The 26394-nt window shown below is 39.1% G+C and overlaps 1 protein-coding gene across 4 annotated transcripts in view; it reads right to left on the bottom strand.

The window, feature by feature from the left end:
- PTPDC1 (protein tyrosine phosphatase domain containing 1) overlaps positions 1-26394 on the bottom strand; it is a 44339-nt gene that overhangs the window by 5724 nt on the left and 12221 nt on the right. Inside the window, exons 3-9 of one of the 4 annotated variants that reach the window (XM_005307163.4) lie at positions 13503-13595; positions 10074-10245; positions 9191-9271; positions 8849-8967; positions 7929-8066; positions 4528-5732; positions 2907-3092 (exon numbers count right to left, since the gene is read on the bottom strand). In XM_005307163.4, the coding sequence (XP_005307220.1) occupies positions 2907-3092; positions 4528-5732; positions 7929-8066; positions 8849-8967; positions 9191-9271; positions 10074-10245; positions 13503-13587 (1986 nt within the window). In that variant the 5' untranslated portion in view covers positions 13588-13595. Of the gene's footprint in view, positions 1-2906; positions 3093-4527; positions 5733-7928; positions 8067-8848; positions 8968-9190; positions 9272-10073; positions 10246-10852; positions 11147-13502; positions 13596-26394 lie in introns of those variants that run through there. The other 3 variants (XM_005307160.5, XM_042849600.2, XM_065551175.1) reach the window with 3 other exon arrangements.

Raw genomic sequence — 26394 nt, 5'->3', positions numbered from 1 at the left:
TGTCAACATACCCTGAAACAGTCCACTATTAAACAGTTTCAAGCAAAGTTCAGGGTTTGGTATACAGAGACCTAAGCCTGCTTAGTACCATGGCAAATACACCATTAAAGATATACACACCAAAAAAAAAAAAAAAAGGGGGGGGGGGGAGGAGAGAAACTGTTACAGCATTTGAAATGTAAAGTATTAAAGCTTTCATTTAATGACCTCTCTTGTTCCCTTTAACTGTAGAGAATTTTTAGAAAGAAAAACCCATGTTGAAAGTCTTTAAGATGATGATAGAAATGGTAACTGTCCTTTTGGGGGAAAAAAAGAAGTTAATTCAGAGGGGCTGGAACTGTTGTTGTTGCTGTTAAAGTCTGATCCCATTTTCTAAAAAACAAAACAAGACAAACACACACAAGAGGGAAGAGAGAAGAATAGCAAAGATAGAAAATACAGCTTCTGTCTCTGGTCACCAGAGTCTGGTGTCAACTTTTGCTTGTAATCTCACTGCTGGAAAAAATAAAGGCCACAGCACATGGCCTTTCTGAGACCTGGTAAACTTGTACTAGCATTGGGATGTTTAGGAAATTGCTTTTAGCTGCCTCTTTCTGGCCACAGGCTTACAGGAGTGTTATGAAATATAGTCTTGACCAGCTAACCCAGCTCTTATTAAACAGAAAGAAAAAGGAAAGAGATAGGAAAGAGATGAAATAAGGAGGGAAAGGAAAAGGACAGACAACGGGAGTGAGGGAGGTTGACAGTCTTTAGCCAGAGTTACTGAAGGCGGCAATGTCATCTGGCTCCCTTTCTCTGGGCCAGTATGATCAGAACATCTCTCAGGATTAGGATGAAGGAGGCACAGTGGTGTCACGCTGGATCCTGATATTTCAGGAGAGGGTGGGAATGGCAGCCATCACCATGATGAAACTCACTCTTCCCCTTCCTTTCTCTTTCAGTCATCCAGCGTTTATGTCCATCCCAACTTTCCTTCAAAATCTTTTAAGGACTCCAAAAGGGAGTGATGAGTAGAATAATCCATCCTACTATTTTTTTGCCCACCAATTAGGCCTAATTTCCAACAATTTTGGTTCACTGATATCTGGTCCCATGCTTCTCTTGTTTATGAGACATGATCATAACACAATTCTTGAGTTGTTTCGGTAGGCCTTTTTGTTTGGACTAATTCAGTCTGTCTCCCTTTTGCACCTTTTCTCCATCAGTGTTTATTGTTATAGGTTATTGGGACATTTTATGAACTTTCACTCACTTCTTACACTGAGCCCACAATTGGGGTAAAACTTGTAGGCGCAACTATTACAACAGTTCTCCTGCAGAACGTGGGTAGCCCCGTGACACAAACCCCATGGATCCTCTGAAACTTCTAGGAGATCAGGTCTATCCATGCACAGGCTTTCCTCCCTCACCCCCCCAAGGTTTCCCAAGCCCCACTCTTTGACAGTACCGTTCCAATAGATGCATGGTACTATGGACTCTCCTACCCATGGCTGTCCACTTAGACTCCACCCCCTAACTTGGGGAATCCCTATTGTGAAAGGGCACAAAAAATTATACAGCGCCAGATTGTATTATCTTTTCCTAGGAAAGACTATAGGGCCCAGGGAAGTATATACTCCTAAGCCTTTCTCCTCAATTAACATCCCACTCCCACCCCTGGCCTGCCCAGCTCCCTTTCCAGTGTGGATCACAACCCCACAGAAGGATCTCTGAGGGGTACCAAAAAAAGTGTCTGGGTGGATGAGGGAAACGGTGTTCTGAAGGCAGCTGATCTCCTCTTCCACATTAGGCTCGCCACCAGATCTTGGGGGAGATAATCTCCACTTGGGCAGGCAGCTTTTAAGGGCAAACATACATTATAACAACTAATGTAGAAAGATAAACAACAAATGGGTAAGATAAAATAATTAATTTTGATGGTTAGTTTACTTTCAGGTATTAAGCGGTTACTTTATCTTTTCTTCAGCCAAAATAATAAAACCCTGATGAACTGAGTTCAGGAAGAAGTATGACATTTCAAAACCCTGAACTGAGAGAAGCTGAATGTCATGGAAGTGGACTGCAGAGAAGGCAATCGCCACCTGCTGCTCGAGGAAATGTGTAACTGTGAGCAGAGGGGGGTATTAGAATGTGCCCTACTTTCTACACAAATAATCCAGAATCAAAAAGAACACCCAAAGTACTGGAAGATTTGTCATGTGACTGAGAATTCTAGAACACAAACTCTCTTCATAAGGAAATGTTCTGAAAAGGTAGAATAGCTAAAAGGATTTATTTATCCCTTTATAGAAAACAAAATGCAAATGTTTCAGAGCAGAATGACACATTCCCCATCATGATTTGAAAATATGGAAGTCCAGAACTTTGATTTATGTAATGGAACTTGGCCAGGCTACTGAAGCCTTTACTACTTGGATTTGTCAGTTCCTCACATCCTCTGCACCAACCCTCTCAGTGCTACAGGATTAGATGTTTGCACAGCACTTTGAAGATGCATAGGACTATAATGTGGTCAATATTAAGCACTGTTGCCAGACCTGGTGTTAGGGAAAGCTAAAGGGAAAGAGTTTCTTGCATTCTGTCTCTCTGAATTTCAAGTTGCAGCAGGCTGTGGTACCTCCAGCCAGCACACATGGAAATCAAGTTTCTATTGACTAGAGCTCTAGGATTTTATCTATCTTGGATTTTTCTAAAGCACCCATCACCAGAGCATCTAAGCATTGATTAAAACTTACTGTGAACTATCAAGATACATTTTCATTTGATTTTTATGGAGCTTGAAATTTGTTTTATTGCAAGTTACCTTTAAAAATGTAAATTCCTTGTTTAAGGGCCACTGATGCAAAGCTTGAGTTAATAAACTGTACTTTTCAGTAAAATAATGAATTGACATATATAGTGTTTACCTTTGCTAGTAAATTAAGAGTTTCTGGTGATTCTGTGCATTTTTTTGACAACATGTCAATATCCTCTTTGGTTATAACAGGTTCTTTTAGTTGCTCTATCCAGGACCACATCAAGCTGCAAAGGACAAAAGGATCTCTCTCGGCACAAATTCTATCCCAAGCTCCATCTCGAGAATTCAGTTCTTTCTAACAAAAATAAAAATGCACCATCTATTTACTTCTGCTAAGATTTTCTTTGCTTTTAGCAGCACTTGTTAGACTTGTGCACAAAAGAGACATTTATCAGCCTCATGAATATATTTCCTCCTATAATGGGGTTCCCACTCATTGTACCTTCTCCTGCCTAGAACTGGGAAAGTAGATCTCACAGCATTAGGTCACCCCTTCTGTTCGCTCTGCAATAGTCTTTATTCTGGTATGTTGGCCCTCCAGCGAGGTCACAGTTTATTCCACCCCTTTCCAGGATTACAAAGTCCAACAGGACCACTTCCAAATGCCTTCTTAAAATGGTGTCCAACCCCAGCTTGGGGCTCAAGAGCCACTATACCAGCAGCTGGCAGGGGAACCCATGAGTTACACCGGATTCCAGCCCAGAGAGACCTTAAAACCAGCAATCCAGGTCTAATCAGTCCCTGTCCCAGTTGCTGGCTCCCTCTTACCCGCCTTTTGCCTTCCCTTGCCTGTTTCTGGTTTTACCATGGGAGCCGACTTGCTAGACTTCTTACTCCAGGGCAGAATCTCAGGATTTACTCTCCTCCTGGTCCCTGACAACTTCCCTCATCCCAGGGAGTGACTGCACCTCCCTTCTGCTATCCCTCCTGGCTTTATAGTGCTATCCCAGCCCTTCCCTAGCTGGGCTTCATTCTTAATTAATCTTGGTCCTCCCTCTTGCAGGTGATGCCAGGTAACCCAACTGGCCTCTCAGACCCTTGTTAACTCTATCAGGGCTGGTACTGTTTTACAAAACTGTCAACATTAATTGGCTGCGATGCAAGTGGCTCTTTAGACCAAAATGGCAACACGAATAGCACATTGTACAGTCCAGTGCCCTCCAATTATACGTGGAATATATGAAACAGCTTTTGATTCCTATTTCAAATCAAATGGGTTCAGGAGGATATGGTTTTGATGATTTTAAGCAGTTAAATTTCTACTAAATTCTCTTACTCATTTACACACAAAATCCTGTGACTAGCTGTGAGAAAGCTCTGACCTGGCTCTAACCTAAAATCTTGAGGCACTTTTATGTTACCAACAATGTTACGACTATAGCTATCAACTGATTTTAAATTGACTGAATAAACACATACAGAAATAATTTTTCTACCTTTCTGTTAGATGCTAACAGTAAAGTGAAATTTTGCTAGGTTTTTTTTTTTTTTTTTAATTGTTTTTGTCAAACCTCAGGCCTCTGACTATATAATATTTCCGTTGAAGCAAGAGCCTTTTATTTAGGTGACTGGCAATTTCAATATCAGAGCATGTGTATAATGTGTATAATTTATACAGGTGTCAGAGACTTCTCTCACAAGCTAGCAGTGGAATTTTTGCTGCTGTTTATATTTTAAATATACATGTAATAAATACACAATATTGAATAATATTTTAGAAAAAGTAATACCTGCCACATTTCTACTTTCTGTTTCACTTCCTCCTCTCCCATAAATTCATTCAGATTTGCAAGGGCTTTAGCTGCCAAAATTCTTCGTGCTTCCAGACTTAATTCTGATTGCAAAACAATGTATGGAACTGCTTCCAATAGGTCTTTACTATCTTGACTTTCATATCCAATAGATGATTCTTCTTCTAAAGCAGAATTATCAGAGTCCTCAGATGCACAAATTCTTCTGCCATACACATTAGTCTCTCGCTTCTTTCTGTGACCAATTTCCTTTGCAAAACTACGTTTTGGTGTTCTTGCTTCCCTGTCATTGTGTACACGTTCAAAACCTGAGGAAAAGGTTTTACTACGCTGCACTTCTTTTGGCGATTTTTTTGTATAGAAATTGTTTTGTCCATCTAAACTGAATTTACCTTGACTCCAGAAAATAAATGTACTACGAACTAAGGCCTCTTTGTTTAAATCCAGCTGAGGAGTTTGAATGCCTGAAGAGAGAAAATGTTCCCTAGTGTTCTGCTGCTTAAGTTTGTCAAAGAGTGGTACTTGTGCAGGCACTGTCCATGGAGTTTCTCCTTGTTCCAAGACAAATGCAGTTCTCCTTAAATCTGAGTCACTATAGCTTAGACGTCTTTTTGAATGAGTCAAAGGCTGAAGGGATTCAACATTCCGCCTCTTCCAAAGAGGATCATATTTGTGCTCATGGGAGAGAACAGAATCCTGGGTCTCAAAAGTGACATTTCCCACTACTGAGTGGGAGAATGGCTCTGATGTGTCACTGTTCTGTCTTGTTAACTCTTTATCTAGCTGTGTAGAGTCCAACTGGGAAACAGCCTCTTCAATTTCAGAAGAGAGATCTGGTATATCTAACAATTCCTCCTCTATCACTTGCCTGTTTTCAGCCAAGTCCAACAGCAGCTTGCAAACTAGATGAATAAGTTTTGGCACATACTTGAGATGTCTACTCTCATAGCCGTGGAGCAGATGCCTCTGACGGATCAGATACTGGGACAGAGTAACTGCATGTGCTTTGGGCTCGCAGCAAGCAAACACATTTCTTAGAGGGATCAAAAATTGAGTGAATTCTCTTACACACACTAACTGACCTCTGGTTTGAATAGAATTAGGCCTTTTTGCCCTAACAAAAAGAATTGCTTGATCTGCAGTCATTCTTGTTGCAAAAACTAAGTAACAAGCTATCAAAACACCTAGAAAATTTAAAGACAAATGGTTAACATGTTAATACATTATAAAATAAAAATTAATACACACACATAAGGATGTAATTTTTATGCCCAATTCATAGTGTGCTATTGTCTAAGTGTATATGCAATGTTTGCACCATAATACAAGCATCAGAGTGCAATAAGAACTAGATAAGCACTTGTCTCGATAAGACAGATGAACTGCTTTAGTACTAGGTTACTGGTAATACCCCAGATGGCCAACACTGACCATTCTTGTGCCATCTCCTTTCCCTTTTGCTGCTTTTTCCTCCCTGAATCTCAACCACTTTCCAGTCTCTTATGTTTCCCCGGTTGCTGCTGGCTGCCCAAGTTGATCCTGTACCTGGTACGTACAGTGGGAAATAATTAAACTTGACTCCCACTGTTAGTTTATCCACCAGTAAAAGGATACTCATGTAAATCGCATTTTCAGTGAAGGGTTCTCTGGAATTCACTTCCACTTTTGGCCCACCAGAACCAGAATGTTAGCCTTCAAATCATATTCTAAAACTAGTCTTCTGTTCCAAGCTTTTGTGGGACAGAAGGATCAGTAGGTAACACTAGGTGGTAGGAGGGAGTCACTAACGTGTGGATTTGGGATGAGGTCATGTTTCTGGCTTTTTATGTTCTCTGTTATAAGTTACTTCAATTTTGTACATGCACCCAAAAGTACGTGTGGAAATCTTCCCAAATGAATTAAGAAATTAACATAAGAATAGCCTTGACAAAGTATGTGCCTGTCAGACAACATGGGGCCTCATTCACCTCCCAATAAAGTAAAGACTCCCATTGATTGATTTCAAGGGTAGTCCTTATAGGGGAAGTTCTATATGCATAGATCAGGAGGATACCTTGTGCTATTAGCATACCTGAGAAAAGCCCGTTTTCTCTAATAGCTACACACTGGTGCTAATTAATTAAATTTGAATTAAATTAATGGAGATATTCTATCTTCTAGAACTGGAAGGGACCTTGAAAGGTCGAGTCCAGCCCCCTGCCTTCACTAGCAGGACCAAGTACTGATTTTGCCCCTGATTCCTAAGTGGCCCCCTCCAGGATTGAACTCACAACCCTGGGTTTAGCAGGCCAATGCTCAAACCACCTCCCCCCGATTAATCTAAAATATATTCAAAATGTAGAAGCATCATTATTACAAAGGAGATTGGTGAGCCATAGCACCTAGCTTTTTGCTCTCCCTGTTCCCTGAGAGGCTCCGGCAGCCACAGGTGGATTTTTTTTTCTTTCTAAGCCTTCCTATTTTATTATTTCTTGCATATACAGCTGTTTGTATCTCAGATCTCCAAAATGAGATCTTTTCTTCTGGCTGCAAGGATTTGAGGCCTGCAGCTGTTTCACTGATCTCCTTCCTAGCCATTTTCCCTTACTTTGATATAGGTCAGCCATTGCGGTCATTCTGTGGATGTAAGAGAATTTGAAATTGAGGTGGCTACTCCATGGAAGACTAAGGTTTAGGGCTTTTCCCCCCTTTTAAATAAGAAATTAAATCTCCCCTTAGCTTGTATTAACTTTGTTAAATGCCATCTCCGAGTGCTTAAAGGTTTTTTCTCAGCCTCCCTCCACATTTTAAAAAAATGCCAATTTCTCTCTCAACTGTGTTTGCAGCACAGCTGCATCATTTTCAAACTCCTCACACCCACAGGGAGCAATAGTGGCTACTGCAGAGATGGGGCCAGGCAAAGAGACATATTTGGGGAGGGGTCAGAAGTAAGTGCAACCTTTAACATCCTCAAACCCAAAAGAAAAAAGCTCCAAAGACCGAAGGTCTGAGTTGGGAGGGTAACCACAGATAACTATATTCAAGACCAGAAAAGCACAAGGTGAATTATTTTCTTAATTGGAAACTATGTGGAGTAGCAGCTGCCTAGGTGAGGAGGCTGTACAGTTTCAATATTGCTGGGAGATTGTTACGTGGATTCAAAGTTTCTCTAACCTTTTGGTTCACAGCTCATAATTGTTAACTTTGTCCTCTTGCTGCCTATGACAGAATGACTCTTATTTTTTACAAATAAATTTTGTTTGCAAGTTTAATCACTTTACAGTATACCTCCTCAGAGTGATAAATATAAATCATTATAGGTTTGTTTAAATTGTATATCTGCCATTATTTTGTACCTACAGAAAATAAGTTCACATTAATTTTTGAAGTTGAACACATACCTGTTCGGCCAAGTCCTGCATGACAATGAACAGCTACCCTCCCTTCCTGCAAGGCAAAAGCCATCACTTTTACCATATCCAGTATAGTAGTGAGAGATGCCACGCCATAATCCTTCCATCCAAAATTATAAAAATAAACTAAAAAGAGAGAGAATTGTTTTCTTTAGTACACAATGTTAAATCTTTTGTTCCATATGCAGAAGAGAAATGACTAGTCTTAAATGAAAGTACTGAAAAAATAAAAATAATCCGAATAGGCCTGACTATATATATTTGTTTGAAACAGATTATTTTCACATTTCAGAAAGAGCTTGCTGTGAGAATTTCATGGACATGCTGAGGTAGTTAAGATGTTTCAGACTAAAGCTCAGCTGGAATGGAAAAGGTATAACAAAACGGAGTGATTCATACTAAAATTACTGAGCTATATATAGGAAAAGTGTAACATTCTGTTTGGGCATAAAAGCAAATCTTAATTCAATGGCTCTTAACTTTCTTAAGCAGATACACTCAGTGCAGTATGAAAAAATAAAGATATTGCTGATACAAAGCTCTTCAAATCAAAGAAACAGACATTTTGAAAAGTGCAACATTACTCACAAACATGTCTGAAACACAGTTAATATGCTCTATATTATTTTGCTCATTTCCCATTTATCTTTTTACCAGGCATAGTCTTCTATCTACTCTAGCTGCTCATTCTACTGAAATGTAACACACCAACCACATACCTCACTCAACAGTAACACGAGAGAGGGAGCAATGTATTATCCAAGGTTGGACTTTGATAAATTTAATTTTTTATATTTTGTGAATAGTATTCCTTATATAACTGCTCTTAATCCAAAAGCTGTGTGACAGAAAATCTGCATGTACTGTACTCGATAATTAATGAGGAAAAGCAGCAGGAGTGAACTTACTTCCATCCTCCATGAAAGCTTCAGGAAGGTAGGTAAAGCCACTTTCTTGTTCCAGCGGATTCCCACAGCTAGCATGCTCCCCAGGACGCTGAAGGTTAATTACTGTTTTTATGTCACACCTTAAGCAAGGAACAGAATAGTCACATTATATACAGCAATAATTTCATTAACCCTTATTTTCTAAAACATACATTTCTCCTAAGTGCAGAATGGATGCTTACCTGCATATTGCTAAATTAAAGGATCTTTACCAACAATCCAAATCTAAGTAGGAGGGAAAAAATGGATCAGGGATTATATCGGTAAGATCTAGAGCAATTCATTACCAATAAAATTCATTACCTTTGAAACTGCTCAATAATGTTATACTTCTCAATAATTTCTGTTGAGGGTCGAGCCATGGCCAATATATTATCTGTTATCCTGAAAAAAATAAATTAATACTTTGGATGGATATTTCATTGTGATGATTTCATGGGTAATCTACCAAAATATATACCTTTTTTCCATTTTCAGGAGCTATCTATAATTAGCAATGTGCATTTATACCTTTTTGGAAAATTCTTTCATCAGATTACATGCTTTATAAATCCCACTGAAACAATTAAGTTATATAACAAAATACCATTATGAGAGGTGCTCAAATACCATGGTGATGAGCATGATACAAAACTTAAGTAGACAATGGCTACCCAGATCACAATTTCTGTATTCCTATTCAGAGACATTTTACATGTTTCTTCTTAACTCATTTTTACAAAATGTCAATATTAATTTAAAAATACATTCCAGTGACCATATAGATGGAAAAAATGCTTTCAATATTATTATTGATAGAATATTATTTTATCTTCAATAAAATGTTTTCATTCATTTTAATCTAAACCAATGAGCATATTTTAACAGCTGTATTTAAATTCCAAGGGAAAACTTCTGTAGTTTAGAACATTCATGTAATCTGTAAACAGGTATTTATTATTTTGGATCTGAGCCAAAGCCCACTGAAGACAATGTGTGTCTTTCATTGACTTTGATGGGCTTTGTATGGAGCCCTTTATGGCTTACTGCTAAGTATTAATTTTTAACTAACCTTTTATTCCAGTACATACTGTACTTAACTTGGCAGTCTATATTTGGTAGAAAAATGCAATATAAATCTATTACCCTAAATTCTCTAATGGAGCTAATACAATTAAGCTTAGTGAAACGGAGTACTGCATATTACCAGGAAGAGTAAAGTCCTTTAATGGCTTGCTCTTGGTCACTCCATCGAGCTGGGTTTTCATACTTGCAAGCACGTCCACCACATGCCATCGAACACTGCATATGACCAGGAATGACATGGCGAAGACGTTCCCCTACTTTAGTATATTTTGCGGTTGGACGCCTTGAATTTCCTACAACAGAAAGAAAAACAGAATACATAAGATTAGCAAACTATCATCACTACCCTAAAATATAATACAGCAAACTTTTAAATGTTTAAATTACAAAAATATAGTATATTAAAGATTTTTCAAGAGATTTAAGCAGCAAGGATTCACAATAAAAATACCATTCTTTGCTTATATTAGCGCTGAAGCTTATATTAGTGCTGTTATTCATGACATCAACTTAGTTTCCTTCTTCATGAAATTCTAGGTATGTGATATCCTCCATGATGAAGCAAATATCACGGTCACCTTTTATCTAGAAATGTACAGCATGCCTGCACAAACACATATTAAGCTATCTTTTGCTTTAATTATTTTCTGAAACCAAGGTTTTAAACTGAAATGCTCTACAAGTTAAAAATAAAGCACAGATTAAGCCCTGAGTAAGATATCAGTAAATACAATTATATATAATAAAACAATAACCACTATAAAATTATTTTAAACATTTCATACATATTTATATACATCTAAACATCTGAATAAGATTATACACCTTTAGTACACGTTGTATAATACATAGCTATAAAACCCAAGTATGTTTTTTGGCAATAATCTAAAAATACTTCACTTTTTTTCTCAGGAAAAGTTGCATTCAGCTCTGCAGGGCTTACAGATGATATGGCCACCATAACACGGTGTGTGGATGATGAGAGGACTTCTACAACTGAGCTCCGGCGCCTTTGAAGTATGCGGAGAAAGGGATCAGAGGAAGAATGCCTCCGACCCTGAAAAAAGTTGCTAAAAATATTCACAGCTGAGCGCCTCCTGGGTGAAGCCTCCATGATCAATCACCCCTTTGCAACACTTTACAAATGTCGTAGAAAACAAACTGGATCTGAAATCCAACTTGCTCAATGCTGAAGTTACACAGAGATGTGTATCTTTCTGTGTGATCTAACAGCTATTCAGGATAGGCTGAGCAGTCTCCATAGTAACAAACAATGAAGCCACTGATGCCAGCTACCCTTGTGGCAGCTAAATTCTATATGAATTGATTCTGCTTGGGACAAACTGTTCCACTGCTGATGAGAATAGTTGCATTTCAAGTAGGTAATTCTGCAACTGGACTGGGATGATTTTCCGAAACAAAATGAGTATTTTAGTAAATTGCACTTATTGTACATTCAGAACATACTGCACAGTATATTATATACCAAAATACAATCAAAATGTAGTTTGGGGCACTGCTTTTCTATAAATCTGTAAGTAAATACGCTATACTCCCCCACTGATTAGTTTGACAGTCCATTGCCATCTTTTGCCCTCCACTTAGCTGCTCCAAAATGCATTGTTAGTTCTGTAATGATTGGGATTAGTGTGTTGCTATTGAAATTGTTCACTGATGAATTGCAGACTGCTCACTCATGGACCATTCATATCCACAAACAAAACACAATTTGTTATTGAAAACAAAAGGTTTATTTTTTCAGAGCAGAGGTTTTTATTAACCAAAGCTCTTGGATCTACTGGGTTGAGGTAAAGCAGACTATTGGGAGAAGTAGCCATATAATTTGATTGCTCCAAGTTTCAAGCGATAGGTATCAGGCTATGAGCTGCCTCCCTCTTTGCTTCCATGCTAAAGATGGAGATTGAGCTGGCCAGAAAGATTTCAGCACTCTCAAAATCACAGGGCCAAACCGTCACTTGCAGGGGTAAGGACTGTAAAAAACATTTAAAATAATAGTCATCTTGTCAGTTCTCTGTTAGAGTGCAATTTATAGATCTTGACAAGCAGGGTAGAGAAAAGAAAAAGATAGAAGAAAAATCAGTATAACCTGACCCAATAAGCATGTTACTCCTGTTGCCCACTCTTAGGGCCATGTTCTAATCTCAATCTGGGCATGCGATTACCATCTGATGTCATTGGGACTTGCGTACATACACCAAGGGAAGTCGATACCTCTTGAAGTGGAACTTGCATGACAAAACCGGGTAAGTAAAAAGTGTTTTTTTCCAGTTTAAAAACCTCAGGCAATAATCTCTTTCTTCTAGGTGCAGACAGGAAGGATGTTATTAGATTTTGAACAGATGTACCACTTGGCTACTAAGGGCACAAGAGAGGTTTCATGCTGCTCCCAGCCCTACCACTTGCCAGTGATGGCAGGAGGGAAGAGGAACATCTAAAATCTAGTCCCTTGGGTGCTGCTGTTGCCCAAGAGCCTTTGCTACCCTGTTCCAACCCTAATGCTGATGTCAGGAGGGAGAGAAAGTATTAAAGCCTGCTCCATGGCTGTTACCCATGAGTGTCTGCTACTAAGCCATGCCTTCCTCAACCAATCACATGCTAATTGAGGATTACAAAATAGCATTCCCCTCATCCCACTGGGCTACTGCTATCTACGAACCCTTTTTTTAAACCTGGCATGTTACTATCAATTTCAAAAAAGAAAAACTAGCACTTTGAATTAAGTGGATGTCTAGACCCGAAGGACTGCTAAGGCAAGTTTTTGGGGTGTCTGTTATGGGGTAATTATAGGCTTTTTTAGTTTTACTTCTGAATCTGTTTCCAAGGCCTTACAATTGTCTTAATGTTTGGAATTTTAGGAGTTATTTTTGTTTGGATAATTCTTGGGTGCTGAGGTTTAAGTATCATTTGTGATTAAGGGGATATTTTTTTTAGAGATGGTTCAAATGCTGGCTACATCCATTGATTATACCAAACTTTTGCTCATCAGTTATTTTGCCTCCTTAGATGTAATTCTGTATGGATCTTCATAAGTCAGTAACATTTTTCTTCTATATATGTCAAATTCAAAAAAGTTATAGTGCAGCCAGCAGTTGGTGAGACTGAAGGAGGCAAAATGCTGAATGTCATTATTCTCTCATTGACTTCAGTGCCATTTGGAGGTATTCAGCCAAAGTGGTGAATCATAATTATTGCCTGTAAAAATTGTTACTATTTATTATTTGTTTTTTTGTGGCACCTCACAATGTCTAAGCACTTCCCAAATACAAAAGATGGCACAGTCCTTGTCCATAAGAATTTATAACCTAACAGAAACAGAAAGCGAAATGGAAGAGAAACATGTCAAGGTGGTTATTGGTCATAGTCATGTTTGAGTAACACACTGAATTATTTGTACTGCATATACACACACATTATCCCCACAACCTAGCCATAACAGATGTATATGGCTTTTATTTTTTAGAGATGATTCCTTTTCAAAAAACTCATCTAAAAACTTTCTTTTAAAGGGCATATTAAAGAAAATGATTACCTGAACTCATAGTTGCAAGATATGCACTGCTCTTTACCAATGAACAATAAGGCAATTCATTTTGCAGCAAGACCCCTGCAGCCATGGCAGTACCTGTTGAAACAGCAACATGTTTAATTGTACACATATCAGGGGAGACTTAAAAAAATCATTGGAGGATACCTACGCATTATAAAAATATAGCTGAGCAAGTTACATGCAGTATAGAGTGAGACAGAGGCCTTGGGCAGTTAGATATTGGCCGTAGTACTCATTGTTACACAGTGGATTTAAATGCAGGAAGTGATAGATTGTCCCAGAAAATTCAAGCTCATACATCCTGCAGTTTTAGTTTTGGAGTTCTGCTGAATATGGACTTCAGGCCTGGACCCTTTATACGAATATGAGTCATTCAACAAAGGTCCTAGAATATTCAATGCACTGCCATCTTGATTTCATCAAACTCTCTAGATCTAGAGTACAAGATTGTAGAACAGAAATCTTGCAAGAATGCTTTTTTTCCAGGATAAGCTAATTAAATCATTGTGGCAGCACTGTTTTTGGATAGGAAACTTCATATTTACAATTTTAGATTACTTTGTATTTTTTCAAGAGACACCCATGAATGTGTGCAGTTATCTACAATAGCGTGTGTAATCACCATAATTAAGCATACAAATCAGGTGATGGGCCTCAAAACCTCAGGTTATTTTTGACATGTTGGCAATTATGGAAACCATATTTTGAGGGACACTACTCCACTTAGAAGTCTGGTATCTGAGATCTTGACAACGTGGAGAAGGGCCTTTTGGTATAACCTAAGCTGTGAATTTAAACCGATAGTTATACCAGTATAAACTCCCATAGGGACACTTCAGGTATCTAAAAGGGTGTCATAAGGAGGAGGGAGAAAACTTGTTCACCTTAGCCTCTAAGGATAGAACAAGAAGCCATGGGCTTAAACTGCAGCAAGGGAGGTTTAGGTTGGACATTAGGAAAAAGTTCCTAACTGTCAGGGTGGTTAAACACTGGAATAAATTGCCTAAGGAGGTTGTGGAATCTCCATCTCTAGAGATATTTAAGAGTAGGTTAGATAAATGTCTATCAGGGATGGTCTAGACAGTATTTGGTCCTGCCATGAGGGCAGGGGACTGGACTCGATGACCTCTCGAGGTCCCTTCCAGTTCTAGGATCTATGAGTCTATGAATCTTATCCTAGTGTCGGAGTATCCTTTTTCCATTTAGCTTACGTGTGCCAGGAAGTGGTTTAAATAAATAAGAAGGCACTTTTAAACAAGAAGAAGAGCATCCACAGAGGAGGTTTTATCAGTAGAATAGGTAAAACTTTCCCATGCAGACAAGCCTGAGTACCAAATTCTGCAACAATGTTTTTAGGATTCAACAGCACTAAGCAAGCTGCCTCAAGGTACAGGAAATTTACTAAGAAGGTGTTGTGGGGGTGAGAAGGCTATGTGTTTGTAAGGCGTTAATTGCTTTTTTTTTCCTTGCCCACTGTTTAATTTAGCCATATTTTTGTATAATTGTTTTTAAAAAATTCAAAAGACTTAAAACACCCTCACTGCGCATTTATCAAAATGTAGCACTGTCTGATTTCATGATGGAGTAAATCAGAAGTATCCCCAATGAAGACAAAGGGCCTGGTTCTCATTTACACTAAAGCCACTTTACACTGCTCTGGCATTGTTCAGTGTTTTTAGAGTGGGCATAAGTTACATTTACACCCATTTTAAGGTCCCTTTAATGACAGAGCAGTGTAAAATGGCTTTAGTGCAAATGCAACCCCTGCAATCTCAAAGTGGCAGTGCTTTGTCTGGACTCCGGGGGAAAAAAGGATAGTAGATCCTTTAAGGGGGGAATGGGGAGGATTGGTAATTACCCACGAAAATATATTGGTTATGTCTGTTATTCAGTGACAATGGGGTACACCTGCCAGATGAGGAGAGGATGTATTTCTGGCCAACATGAGAGAGGAAATTACCATTCATCTGGGAACCGGGTTGGCGGAGAGGAGGCAGTCACGCTAATTGCTGGTGCCTATGTGTGGCAGGAGTCCAGTGCAGGTACTCATTCCATAGGGGGTCTGGGGTCACTGATAAACCAGAACTGGAAGTGGACCTAATGGGCAGGACTGGCTCCAGGGTTTTGGCCGCCCCAAGCAGCCAAACAACAATAACAAAAAAACCGCGATCGCGATCTGCGGCAGCAATTCGGCGGAAGGTCCTTCGCTCCGAGCAGGAGTGAGGGATCATCCGACGAATTGCCGCCGAACAGCTGGACGTGCCGTCCCTCTCTGAAGCGGCCGCCCCAAGCACCTGCTTGGTAAGCTGGTGCCTGGAGCCGGCCCTGTTAATGGGGAAGCATCCCCTAAGGAAGCTAGGGAACAGAGATAGGGCTCCTAATGTCTGCTCCAGCAAGGAGACAACCTCTTTCCCCAGCCCCTTAACTCTCATACAAAGGGAGGGCAGTGGGGTGCCAGCAATGACCAGCTGTGGAGGGCTGATGGCAACCCTCTACCAGGTGGAAGTGATTAAGGAAGGAAATATTGCACGGATTACTGCCAGTTACTTCCCAGATGAGTTAATACAGTTGCAGCCTACTTAAGCCACATCTTCTCTTTTTTTCTGTGTTTCCAGGACAATAAGAATCAGGCACAATGTACCTTCATGTAAGTGAAAGCACCTTAACAAAGAGCCTTTAGAATCTTCAAGGATTCCAAGAAGTGCATTGCATAATAAGGAAGAAAAAAGTTAAGTTACCTGTATCTGAACCGTTTTCTATGCTGACCCTTTACTTTGTTGTTTTAGTCGCAAATTCCTTCATTATATGGGTAGCTGCCAGCTATATTTAGGTAGCCCAGCACTTTCCATTTTAAGAGTTGCTTGTGCCCTTTTTTCAGAAGCGCTAACATTTTCACTGATTGCAATGGGTCTCTGGAATTCAGCAAGGGGAAAGCCCGCAGGCTAAAGAAATGCCTTTTATTTGTCTCATGAAATTCCATTCAGGTTCAGTTGAGTTATAAACTATTTTTAAAAAATCACCCTCTCCCTTCTCACTTGTATTCCTCAGGAAAATTCTGGCAGCCTGCCAAAATTATAATTGAACACACAAACATTCTAAAGATTTAGGTCCATGCTACCCATCGTTTAAAGCAGCAGCATCACCACCACCACATGCTGTACTAGGAATGCCTGGGAGCTGCTAGCGCAGCTGTAGTAGCAGGACGGAGGGAATGGGGAGAGAGCTGAGTCAAGCCAGGCTGGGCTCCACTGATCCAGCACAGGGCCAAGACATCACATTTCCCATCCCCAGGGCATGACCTGGGGGCAAGAGTCCCCCAACCTCCCCATAGGGGAAAAGAGACAGCCAGATTGGACTCCCCATGTTATCTCCTCTAGCCATCCCATTCTCCACTCTGGAGGTACCACTGTGGTGGGAGGAAGGAATGATTGTTGGGCTGGGTCAGACTCTCCCCCATCACCGCTGGACCCAGAATATGGAGCCAGCCAACCACCTCACCCCTCCTCCTGCTGCCACCTACTACAATCAGTCCTGTAACGCAAGTGGCCAAAGTCTGCACTGCAGTGCTGATGGTCACGGTTCACACCAGATGATGGTACATGTTGGTTGAATTGTACATAATATAATTTTATTTTTACCTTTTTCCTCTAACAAAAACACCACCCTTGGAAATTACATCCAAAAAACTGTTAAAAGAATGTGATTTAGTTGCTAAGTCAAGCACTTGAAAATTTGAAAATACCAGACTTATGGCTGCTCATACAGTCTTAATAACTATGCCCCTTCTGAGTATGCATTGTCTGGCGATGGCAGAGGAAAGACAGGAGAAAATGGACATGGTTTAATTAGGCTGCAACTTTATTCACTTAAAATATCCGGAGTATCCGGCAAGAAGTTGTACAGTGCAGCTGGTCATCATTTCCTTAATAATTTCCACCTAATTTTGAGGGCTGCTGTCAGCACTGTCCCTTCCCAACCTGATCCCAGGCATCCCATTGCTGGGCCCCCACTGCCCTTCCCTCACATGAGGATTAAGGGGGCTAGTAAAGGAGGGGAGTTGGCTCCTCATTGGACCAGATGTCAGAGCCCCAAACCCTTTTCCTCGGCTCCCTTAAGGACTGCATTCCTCTAAATCCCCTTCCAATCCATTTGCTCCAATAACCATAGCCTTTCCATAACGAGTACCTGCACTGGATATTTGCCCCAAATATTACATAGTAAGTTGCAATATTGTAACCTAACCCCATATCCCACCCTACCGGGTCCCAAACCTGCTGTGGGAAGGTGGGGGGGGGGGAACACCCTATCTTGGTCAATCTGGCAGTGAGGGAAAAATTCCTTTCCAGCCCCCAAAGAAAAGGGCAACTAGCATAATGGCCACAATGGATCAAGAAGAAACCCGGTCCTTACTCAGATTCCATGGGTGGCAGGATGGATGCTGCCAGACCAATCCCCGTGAAAGAAGGCTTCTCCAGACTGTCCAGGGTATAAATACCCACCCTACTCTTCCAGTCAGCTGGAAGTGTAGTTACTCCACACACCTGGTCCAGCCACTTCCTACTTCATCAGATAAATTTTCCCTTTTCCTCCTTCTCTGGTACCAGTTGAAGAGGAAGCCCAAAAAAGGGCAACAATCCCTTTTCTTCCTGCAAGCCAGACAAGGACCCACTGCATACAGCTGTGGTGAGCCCATTATGATTCAGTTTTAACTACACGATCACATACTGTTTTTTCCACAGGACCTTTGCCTTACTCAGTGCACAGAATGGAAGAAGAAGGGGTTAGAATTAAGGCTGCAGGGGCAACCATAAATCTGGCATTTCTACCTTTCAAATGCTTGACTTCACAACCTACAAAATTTTCTTTTAACCTAGTGTTTTGATACTTATTGCCAGAGACAAAATAAATGTGTGTCTCAAATGCTAATGACAATCTGATCACTTTATTCTTGTGTCTTTACTAAATACATTAAATTATTTTTTTAATATTATTTCCGTTAGGATTGGATTCATTTAAGACTTACCAAGTCTTAGTTCTTCACCACATTTTGATTCTTTAGAACTCTTTTGTTCATAGTCCATAATGGGAATATCTAGCTGTGATGCAGGCACTGAAACTGCTCATCACAATAGGAGATTTTACTATTAGAGCTATTTAACCATAAGCTAGAAGGCTACTTAACTCAAGCTACTGATTCACACAATTATTTCTGCTGCAGCTGCTTGAACAATACATTTAACAATTAAAATAATTCTTGAGATGTTGGATAAACGGCACAAATTTCCATACAAAAATACTTTCTAAACTTGTCCATATACAAAAGGAGAATGGAAAACAGACAGTGTATTTTCCAGATGCACGCTACAGGGACACTGTCAAGTTAATCATATTTGTGAAAGTTTTCTGTCTGAAAATTTGTACTTACTTTTGTTACAATTAACATATGAAAGTACAGTAACTGAATGAGGTTAAAGGAAAATATGTTTTTTTGTTTAAGGGGAGTGCATAACAGTACTTTGTGTATGCACATTTACCATACATTCAATTTTGTGTTGTTCGTTTATATAATATGGTAAAATAAATTAATAAAACACAAAGATGTGGTGGTAAAACCGCAAAAATTGGCAGAAGTACTCAGGAGAAGATGTGTTTTCCAAAACTATTTCATATTTTTTTAAGAATTAACTTCAGTTAAGTTTGAGGGGATCTCTTTTATTTTAAGAAAAATCAGTATTGCAGAAAATTGTGTAGCTACAGAATTGCAGAAGGCTAATGAGCTCTTTCTAAATAATACAGCGATAAGAGTTGGTTGATTTGCCCAGGAATTTTTTTGCCTAGGAATTGGACATCCCTGAAATTCCTTTCCAGAACCCAGACCAATCCTACTGCTCTTTCCCATTTGAGCAGTGCCATGGACTTAAATATTTTCTTTGTTTTAGGAGTGCTGTAGTATTTCATTTCAAACATGAGTATGCTGTATTTACTACATGACAGCTATTCTGAATTTAGTAATATGAGCAATACTCAGTCTGCATTTATTTTTTAAAACAAGCTAAGTGGGATTGTGACTTACTTTAAATAGAAAAATAGCTCTTTTTGGAACAAGGGCAAAATGTGGCTCACAGTGAGGAAATGTGTTGTGATTTGGAACAGGAAGTAATATTTAACATTACAGCATTGTAAGTATATACAGTAAACTGATTCAGGTTACGGATTTTGTTTTGCATTGCTACACAAACAAGGACAGTGCTAAAGTAAAACTAGTGCTTGAGTAACAACTGCTCACTTGATTCTTATAAACTCCATGGGAGTGGAAAGAGAATAAGGGACTTGTGATTCTCTGTTTAGCTGCTGCAGTTTTCTTTAAGCAGTTAGGATCAAAGTTGAAGGCGTTTCCTGGAAAGAGATTAGCATTTTCTGTTTCTTTCATTTAAAATATAGTTTTATTCCTTAAAGGCCTTATTCACCAGTTTGTTCATTATATTTTACACTCAATCCTAGCACATGCTAGAGAAAAACAAACAAACAGCCAGCATGTTATTTTAGGCCATGTTCCTAATTCTCTTGCAGAGCTAATAAAGTCAGGTCTTGAGGCAATCATTCTATGACAGTAATCAGATTAACTACATTATCCATGTGACATATACCTCTATTGCCATGACAGCAAAGCAGGAGGTCTTTAATCTTTAGATAGACAGACAGACAGAATCTTAGGTGACCGACCATCATCTTGTATTTAACCACATATCAACCACAGATTACAGTGCCATTAAGTCTGCATAAATAACATAGCTAATGGAACTGTAGTACAGTAATAGTATACACCGATTGACCAACTGAAGGAAACAGCAATATAGTATTGCCCAAGGACGCAAATGGCTCCTGAATTGTGGTACACTGTCTGATACCAAAGACTGAGGGAAATATTGCACCAAAGACAATTATTGTATTGCTCGTACCATGTTGCCAGTCAGTATAGATTTTTCAGGTATTTTCTCCCCTTCCTGAAGAAAACTGATCCTCAAATAAAAAGAACACAAGTTTTTGCTGGCTGCCTGCTGGTCACTATGTTGATCTACACTTTTGTTGACTGAACTGAACCAAAATCCCATTATGCTCTATAGGGCTAGACCAAAGGTGAAGTGGAAAAGTACTCCTTGAGAAATTAGGGGCATGTCTATGCTGCATCAAGGAGTGAACTTCCCAACCCAGGTCCAGACCAGACTTGTGTTTGTGGGGCTCACACTAGCATGCTAAAAATTGCTGTGTAGACTTTGCAACTCAAGCTGGAGCCTGGGTTCTCAGGCCCGCCCAGCCACCCAAGCTTGGGAGCCCAAGCTGTATCATCTACCCAGCTATTTTTAGTGCACTAGAGTGAGCCCCCACTAACACAAGTCTGTGGATCTGGACTGGGAGGCTTGCTCCCAGACGCAGTGTAGACGTATCCTATAGAGCTGAGACTGCAGGTGGTAATTTCACTACATAAGGAATAGAATTTTACTTTAGACTGTGAAATCAACTCTCACAAACAAATGTATTAATTAAAATATGTAAACTGCAAGGGTAATTGCAAGGGTAATTGGATAAGGTGTGTAATGCAACTAAACTAAGTAGCTAACTCTAAACAAGTAAAAAGTATCATTATTGGAATGCTTTGTGTTTATGCAAAGTTGTAGAACTATGAACGGTACTCATTAAGCTTACTGTGGAAAACGACTAGTAGTTAATCTGTTAAAATCTCTGTTTTTGTACATGTAGAATCTGTCAGAAAATAAGATGTATGTTCTGAGGCTTGCAAAATATGCACCATCTGCCAGGTATGGATGATTATCTGTACAAGGTTTGGTTGGTATAGCTATCTCTATGTCTCGCAAAACATAGATGGGGCTAAATAGAAGATGTGTAAGGCCTGGTAATACAGTGAAATTTGTGGAATCTTTTATTTGTTATAAACAAGGGTATGTGTGTATATGTATAAGTAGAATTGTGTTCAGACTTTGGAACAGACACAGACTGGAGAAGTAAGCTGAGATTGCTACAAAGCTGTTCCCCAGACTGGGTAATGTATATTCCTTTCTGTATTGTGCTGATTTATCTTTGATTAATAAACTGACAGAGTATGGGTTATATGATTTTGGGCAATATGTATTTGATAACAGATGAGTAGCAGTCATCTGGAATTGAACTAGAATAGCTGAGAGTGAAATAACCATCAGGTTAATTTAAATTTACATGGAGCATTTTGCAGGGCTAATTCCACCACTCACTAATACCTTATGAACTAGTTCTTAAATATCTGCCCTGATGACGTTTGGTCACCTTCTTGGCAAATCTATTTCACTGCCCAGTTTCTCTTGCTGCTAAGACTTTTCTTACTACTTAGCCAAAATGAATAATTTTTTAGCTTCATGTCACTGCACCATATCTTACTATCTTGTGAGACTCCCTCTTTTCATTTATACCATTACTCTGAAATCATTTATTCAATGTGTTCCTACCTACAGAGTCTTTTTAAAAAACTACAAAATGTAGCTCTTTATCCTCCAGTTATTTTTGTTATAGAATTGGATTATTAACAAATGAATTGTTGAAGAAACTAAAAACAACACGAGTAGAACTTCAGATATTCTTTTAGACACTATTTTTTGTAAGCAGCATTTTTTTTCCATTTTATAGTACCACAGCTTTCATTAGGCGTTGAAAAAGCATCTCTTGAAGCTTCTCAATGCTATTTCTCAGTAACAGCCACAAAATGTTGCATGTCCAAACATATGAATGTAGATACTCTAAAGCATGGATCCATTTAGGATAATGATCCAATAAGATGCTGCCTGTCATTCTCCCACTCCATGCTCTTCAGTACTTCCAAGTCACTGAAGTTAGCAACAGCAAAACCATGTAGCACAAGAAGTCTGGCTTACACATCATAGGACAAATCCTGTCTAGTACTCCACTAGTGCAGAGAGACAATTCTCTTGCAGAGGAAGTGGTGTGATTACTTTGTGCCACCGGGGGGGAAGAAAAAGGGGGACCCAAGATTGAGAGAGACTGCACAGGGGGACAAGAGGACTCCCTATATACAACTATCAGTCTGCAACAGGAACAGTACGTGTGGCTAAGGAAAGAGGTTGGTGATTCCACCTCTATGTCTGTTGGGGGAAAGGAAGGACCACACAGGCAATGGAAGCTACTCCTCTAGGTCCCATGACTGGCTTTGCTGTCACTCTGCCTTGAGTGGAAGAAGATTCCTTCCCCCCTCATCTCTGCTATCTGGGAGGTCTGCCTGGCGCCCAGATGTTGTTCAAGCTGGCTGTTGTGCAGAGTATTTGCCTGAGAATGAGGGAGAGAAAAACGGATAAAGTTTGACATTCTGGCTGCCAGAAAAGAATTGCACTGACTAAAAGAAATGAGAGAACAAGACTATCCCTCAAGTAATTAATATGGCCATTTAACATAAAAATACAAATAATTATTGCCTTTTCTTACAGAACCTATTTCCAAAACTTGCAGACAAGTTTCTGTTTTCTACAATAGAAGGGCTCCAGTTCTGTCAACTCAGCTGCGCCATGAACAGTAACCCCATGGTAAGGCTCATTATCATATTTTTGTTGAACTAAATTAATACATAAAGGCCTCTGTCCTGCAAACTCTTATGCTTGTGAGTAACTTTGTACATGTGAGTAAATCCATGGAGTTCAGGGAGACTACTCATGTACTTACAATATCAGGGCCATAGTTAGTAGCCAATTTTAAAATCTCTATGTATAAGAAACTCAGTATTTTCAACCTCAATATAAAAGGGACATAATGAACTTAATAATAAATAATATATGGAGATATACCTATCTCATAGAACTGGAAGGGACCTTGAAAGGTCATTGAGTCCAGCCCCCTGCCTTCACTAAGAGGATCAAGTACTGATTTTTGCCCCAGATCCCTAAGTGGTCCCTCAAGGATTGAACTCACAACCCTAGGTTTAGCAGGCCAATGCTCAAACCACTGAGCTATCCCTCCCCCCAACTTGAAGTCTAATCAACTTAATGAGTGAACAGTAGTATCAGACACTACATATCTCCCACAGTCCCTCTGCTGGTTTTTGTGAATACGTTCATATCTTCCTGCTTTTGTTTTTTTAAGGTGGTTGTGTTTTCCCCTGTTGTCTTTCATAAATAAACAATAGGCAAAAACCATCTAAGGGCCAGATTTTAAAAGTAGGTGCCTAAAGATGCAGATAGGTGCCTAGTCCATTTTGAAAATCCCATTAGGCATCTTTCTACGTCTTTAGGCACTAAATACTTTAAAAAATCTGGCCCGTTCCTGCCAACACACATCTTACATGAGTAATTACTCTGGTCCTACTGAAGTCAATGGGACTACTCCCCTGTCTAGTTAGTCATGTGGACAAGTGTTTTCAGGATCAGGTTGTTACCTGCCAAAACACAGGAAGGAAGGAAAGTAACAACACAAAGTTCTGTGAACTGCACAAAGTTTTCTTCTCCAATCTCTAAATGTTGTTTTCTCTAATCTCTTTCAGTTATAGCAGCAGTTCTCAACCAGGGGTCTGAGGCCCGAGCAGGTTTCGGGGGGTCCGCCAAGAAGGGCCAAAATTAGACTCACTGGGGCCCAGGGCAGAAAGCTGCCACCTGGGGCTGAAGCCAAAGCCTGAGCAGCTTAGCTTCGCAGGGCCCCCTGTGGGGTAGGGCTCTGGGCAATTGCTCTACTTGCTACCCCTAATGCTGGTCCTGTCTTTTATATGCAGAAAAAACAGCTGTTGTGGCACAGGTGGGCTATGGAGTTTTTATAGCATGTTGAGGGGGTCTCAGAAAGAAAAAGGTTGAGAAAGCCTGAGTTATAGTAACCTTAGATGATACTTTTTACCAGTGTAGGTTAAAGAAAGTCACAGTAATGTGATCATAAAAAAAAATCCCTTTACCCAATTTCTCCACCATATGAGAAATAATTAAACTTGTCAAAATTCAGTTTTTTAAAATCAGGTATTTTCAAATATGCAATCAAGATTTTTTGCAATTAAAACATTTTTAAATATGCTAACAAGTAACCAATTAGAAGACTTTTCAGCCAGATGTACAGGTCACTAAAAAAAAAAAAAAAATTATAATAGAATTGCTAACTCAACCTAACATCGTCAGAAATAATACAAATTAGTACAATTTGTAAAGATGCTCAGAGAAGTAATGTTTTTATTTCCGTGTTGCATTATTCCTAGTGATGACAATTTAAAAAGGGAAAATATTATTCCCTAAGGAGTTTTCAAACTAGGTTAGCAACAAGACACAAGAGGTGGATGAAAAACAGATGGTGGGTGGGGGGAGAAATGGAGGTCAAGGTAACAATAACACACATCTGTTTTCATATAGACTAGCCATATGACATTTACAACGTGGGGTGATCCTACACCTGTGGCAAAACACCCAGTGATTTAAATGGGAACAGGATTAGGACAAGTATGTTACTTCTGTACCTCCCTCTGTGGACTTTTTTTTTTTTTTTTTTAAAGGAAAAACAACATTCACCATCTGTTTCAGTAAGAACTGAATGTGACTTAATCATTAAGCACAGTGTTTACACAGGACTGTGGCTGCTTATGGTATATCATAAACATACAAAAGGAACAAAAGCATATAATTAGGTTTGGAAGGTTTAGATGTTTATGGGTAAATGTTGATAAACACTAACTTCACTGCACAAACACACACAAAAAATATTTCCACTGATGACAACTGAATTTTGCAAACAGGCAAAGTAAAAAACAATACTGTTTGAGAACTTAAGAGTTAAAATCCAGTGATTTAGTCTTTTGAATTAGGCTTATTACAAATAGACTAGTAAATGAATAGTAAAAACACATATAATTTGTTGATTTAATTACAGGATATTTACTTTGTATATTTTGACATGTGATGTTGACCATGTGTCTTCATGGTTCATAAAGCTTTAACTTTTTGAATCTCAATGTCTGTCATTAAATAATTTTCTGATGCCCTCCTCATAGTTTTCCACAACTGTGAAAATTTAAATCAATAAGATATATAAAAATGCTTAAAAATAAATATCAATAATATCCAACAAAATTATATAAAATAAAAATCAAATTCTGCCAAGCCTACATACAATTCAGCAGAACACTGCGTAGGTGTCGCAGCCCTGGGTATTAATTGAAGGTGGGCATAAATTAAATAGCAAGAAATTTCGTGCTAAACTGATGGACAGGTCTAACAATTGATTTAATTAGTGTTATTTAATTCACTATCAGATTTCTTCAGTAAATGCTAGCACGATAGTTTACAGACCTTATTTTAAACTACCTTGAACAGGCTGGCAGCCAATAATTACTACTGGGAATTATAAAGGAACAGGGTAAAAGTGAATACATTAACTGTTCTACAAACAAAACTGGTGACTCATATTATTAATCTTGCATCTCATGTTTAGTAAGACTACTCTTTCTGATTTACATGGTGAACTACATACAGAAGAGTGAATTGGATTGTCATTATAGCTTGGAATGCTATACACAACTGAATTTTAATATAACTATGCTCACAAGTGCACATGCTTTAAAATTGGACTTTAGCAATGTCAAATGAATATAAAGATCTGTCCTTTGCAAATTTCAAACACTCAGAACCGGAGAGAGTTAGCTTCTCATTTTAAATTAGTTTTAACAAGCAGTTTCAATATTTTCAGTTTAACGCCTTACCTGTTACCCAGAAAAAAGATTGGGTGACTGTTGATCCCTTCATTACTGCAGATCTGACAAAGCACAAGTAGCGTGTTGTATGAAAATACCCGTTTATAGAAATGAATCCTAAATGTTGTTGCAGTTTTTACTACAGTTAATTGGATTTGTAAG

This window comes from Chrysemys picta, chromosome 7 (genome assembly GCF_011386835.1).
Source record: "Chrysemys picta bellii isolate R12L10 chromosome 7, ASM1138683v2, whole genome shotgun sequence".
Classification (NCBI taxonomy): domain Eukaryota; kingdom Metazoa; phylum Chordata; order Testudines; family Emydidae; genus Chrysemys; species Chrysemys picta.
Note: the sequence above shows the minus strand (reverse complement) of the source record. Positions and strands in the feature narration are given on the sequence as shown.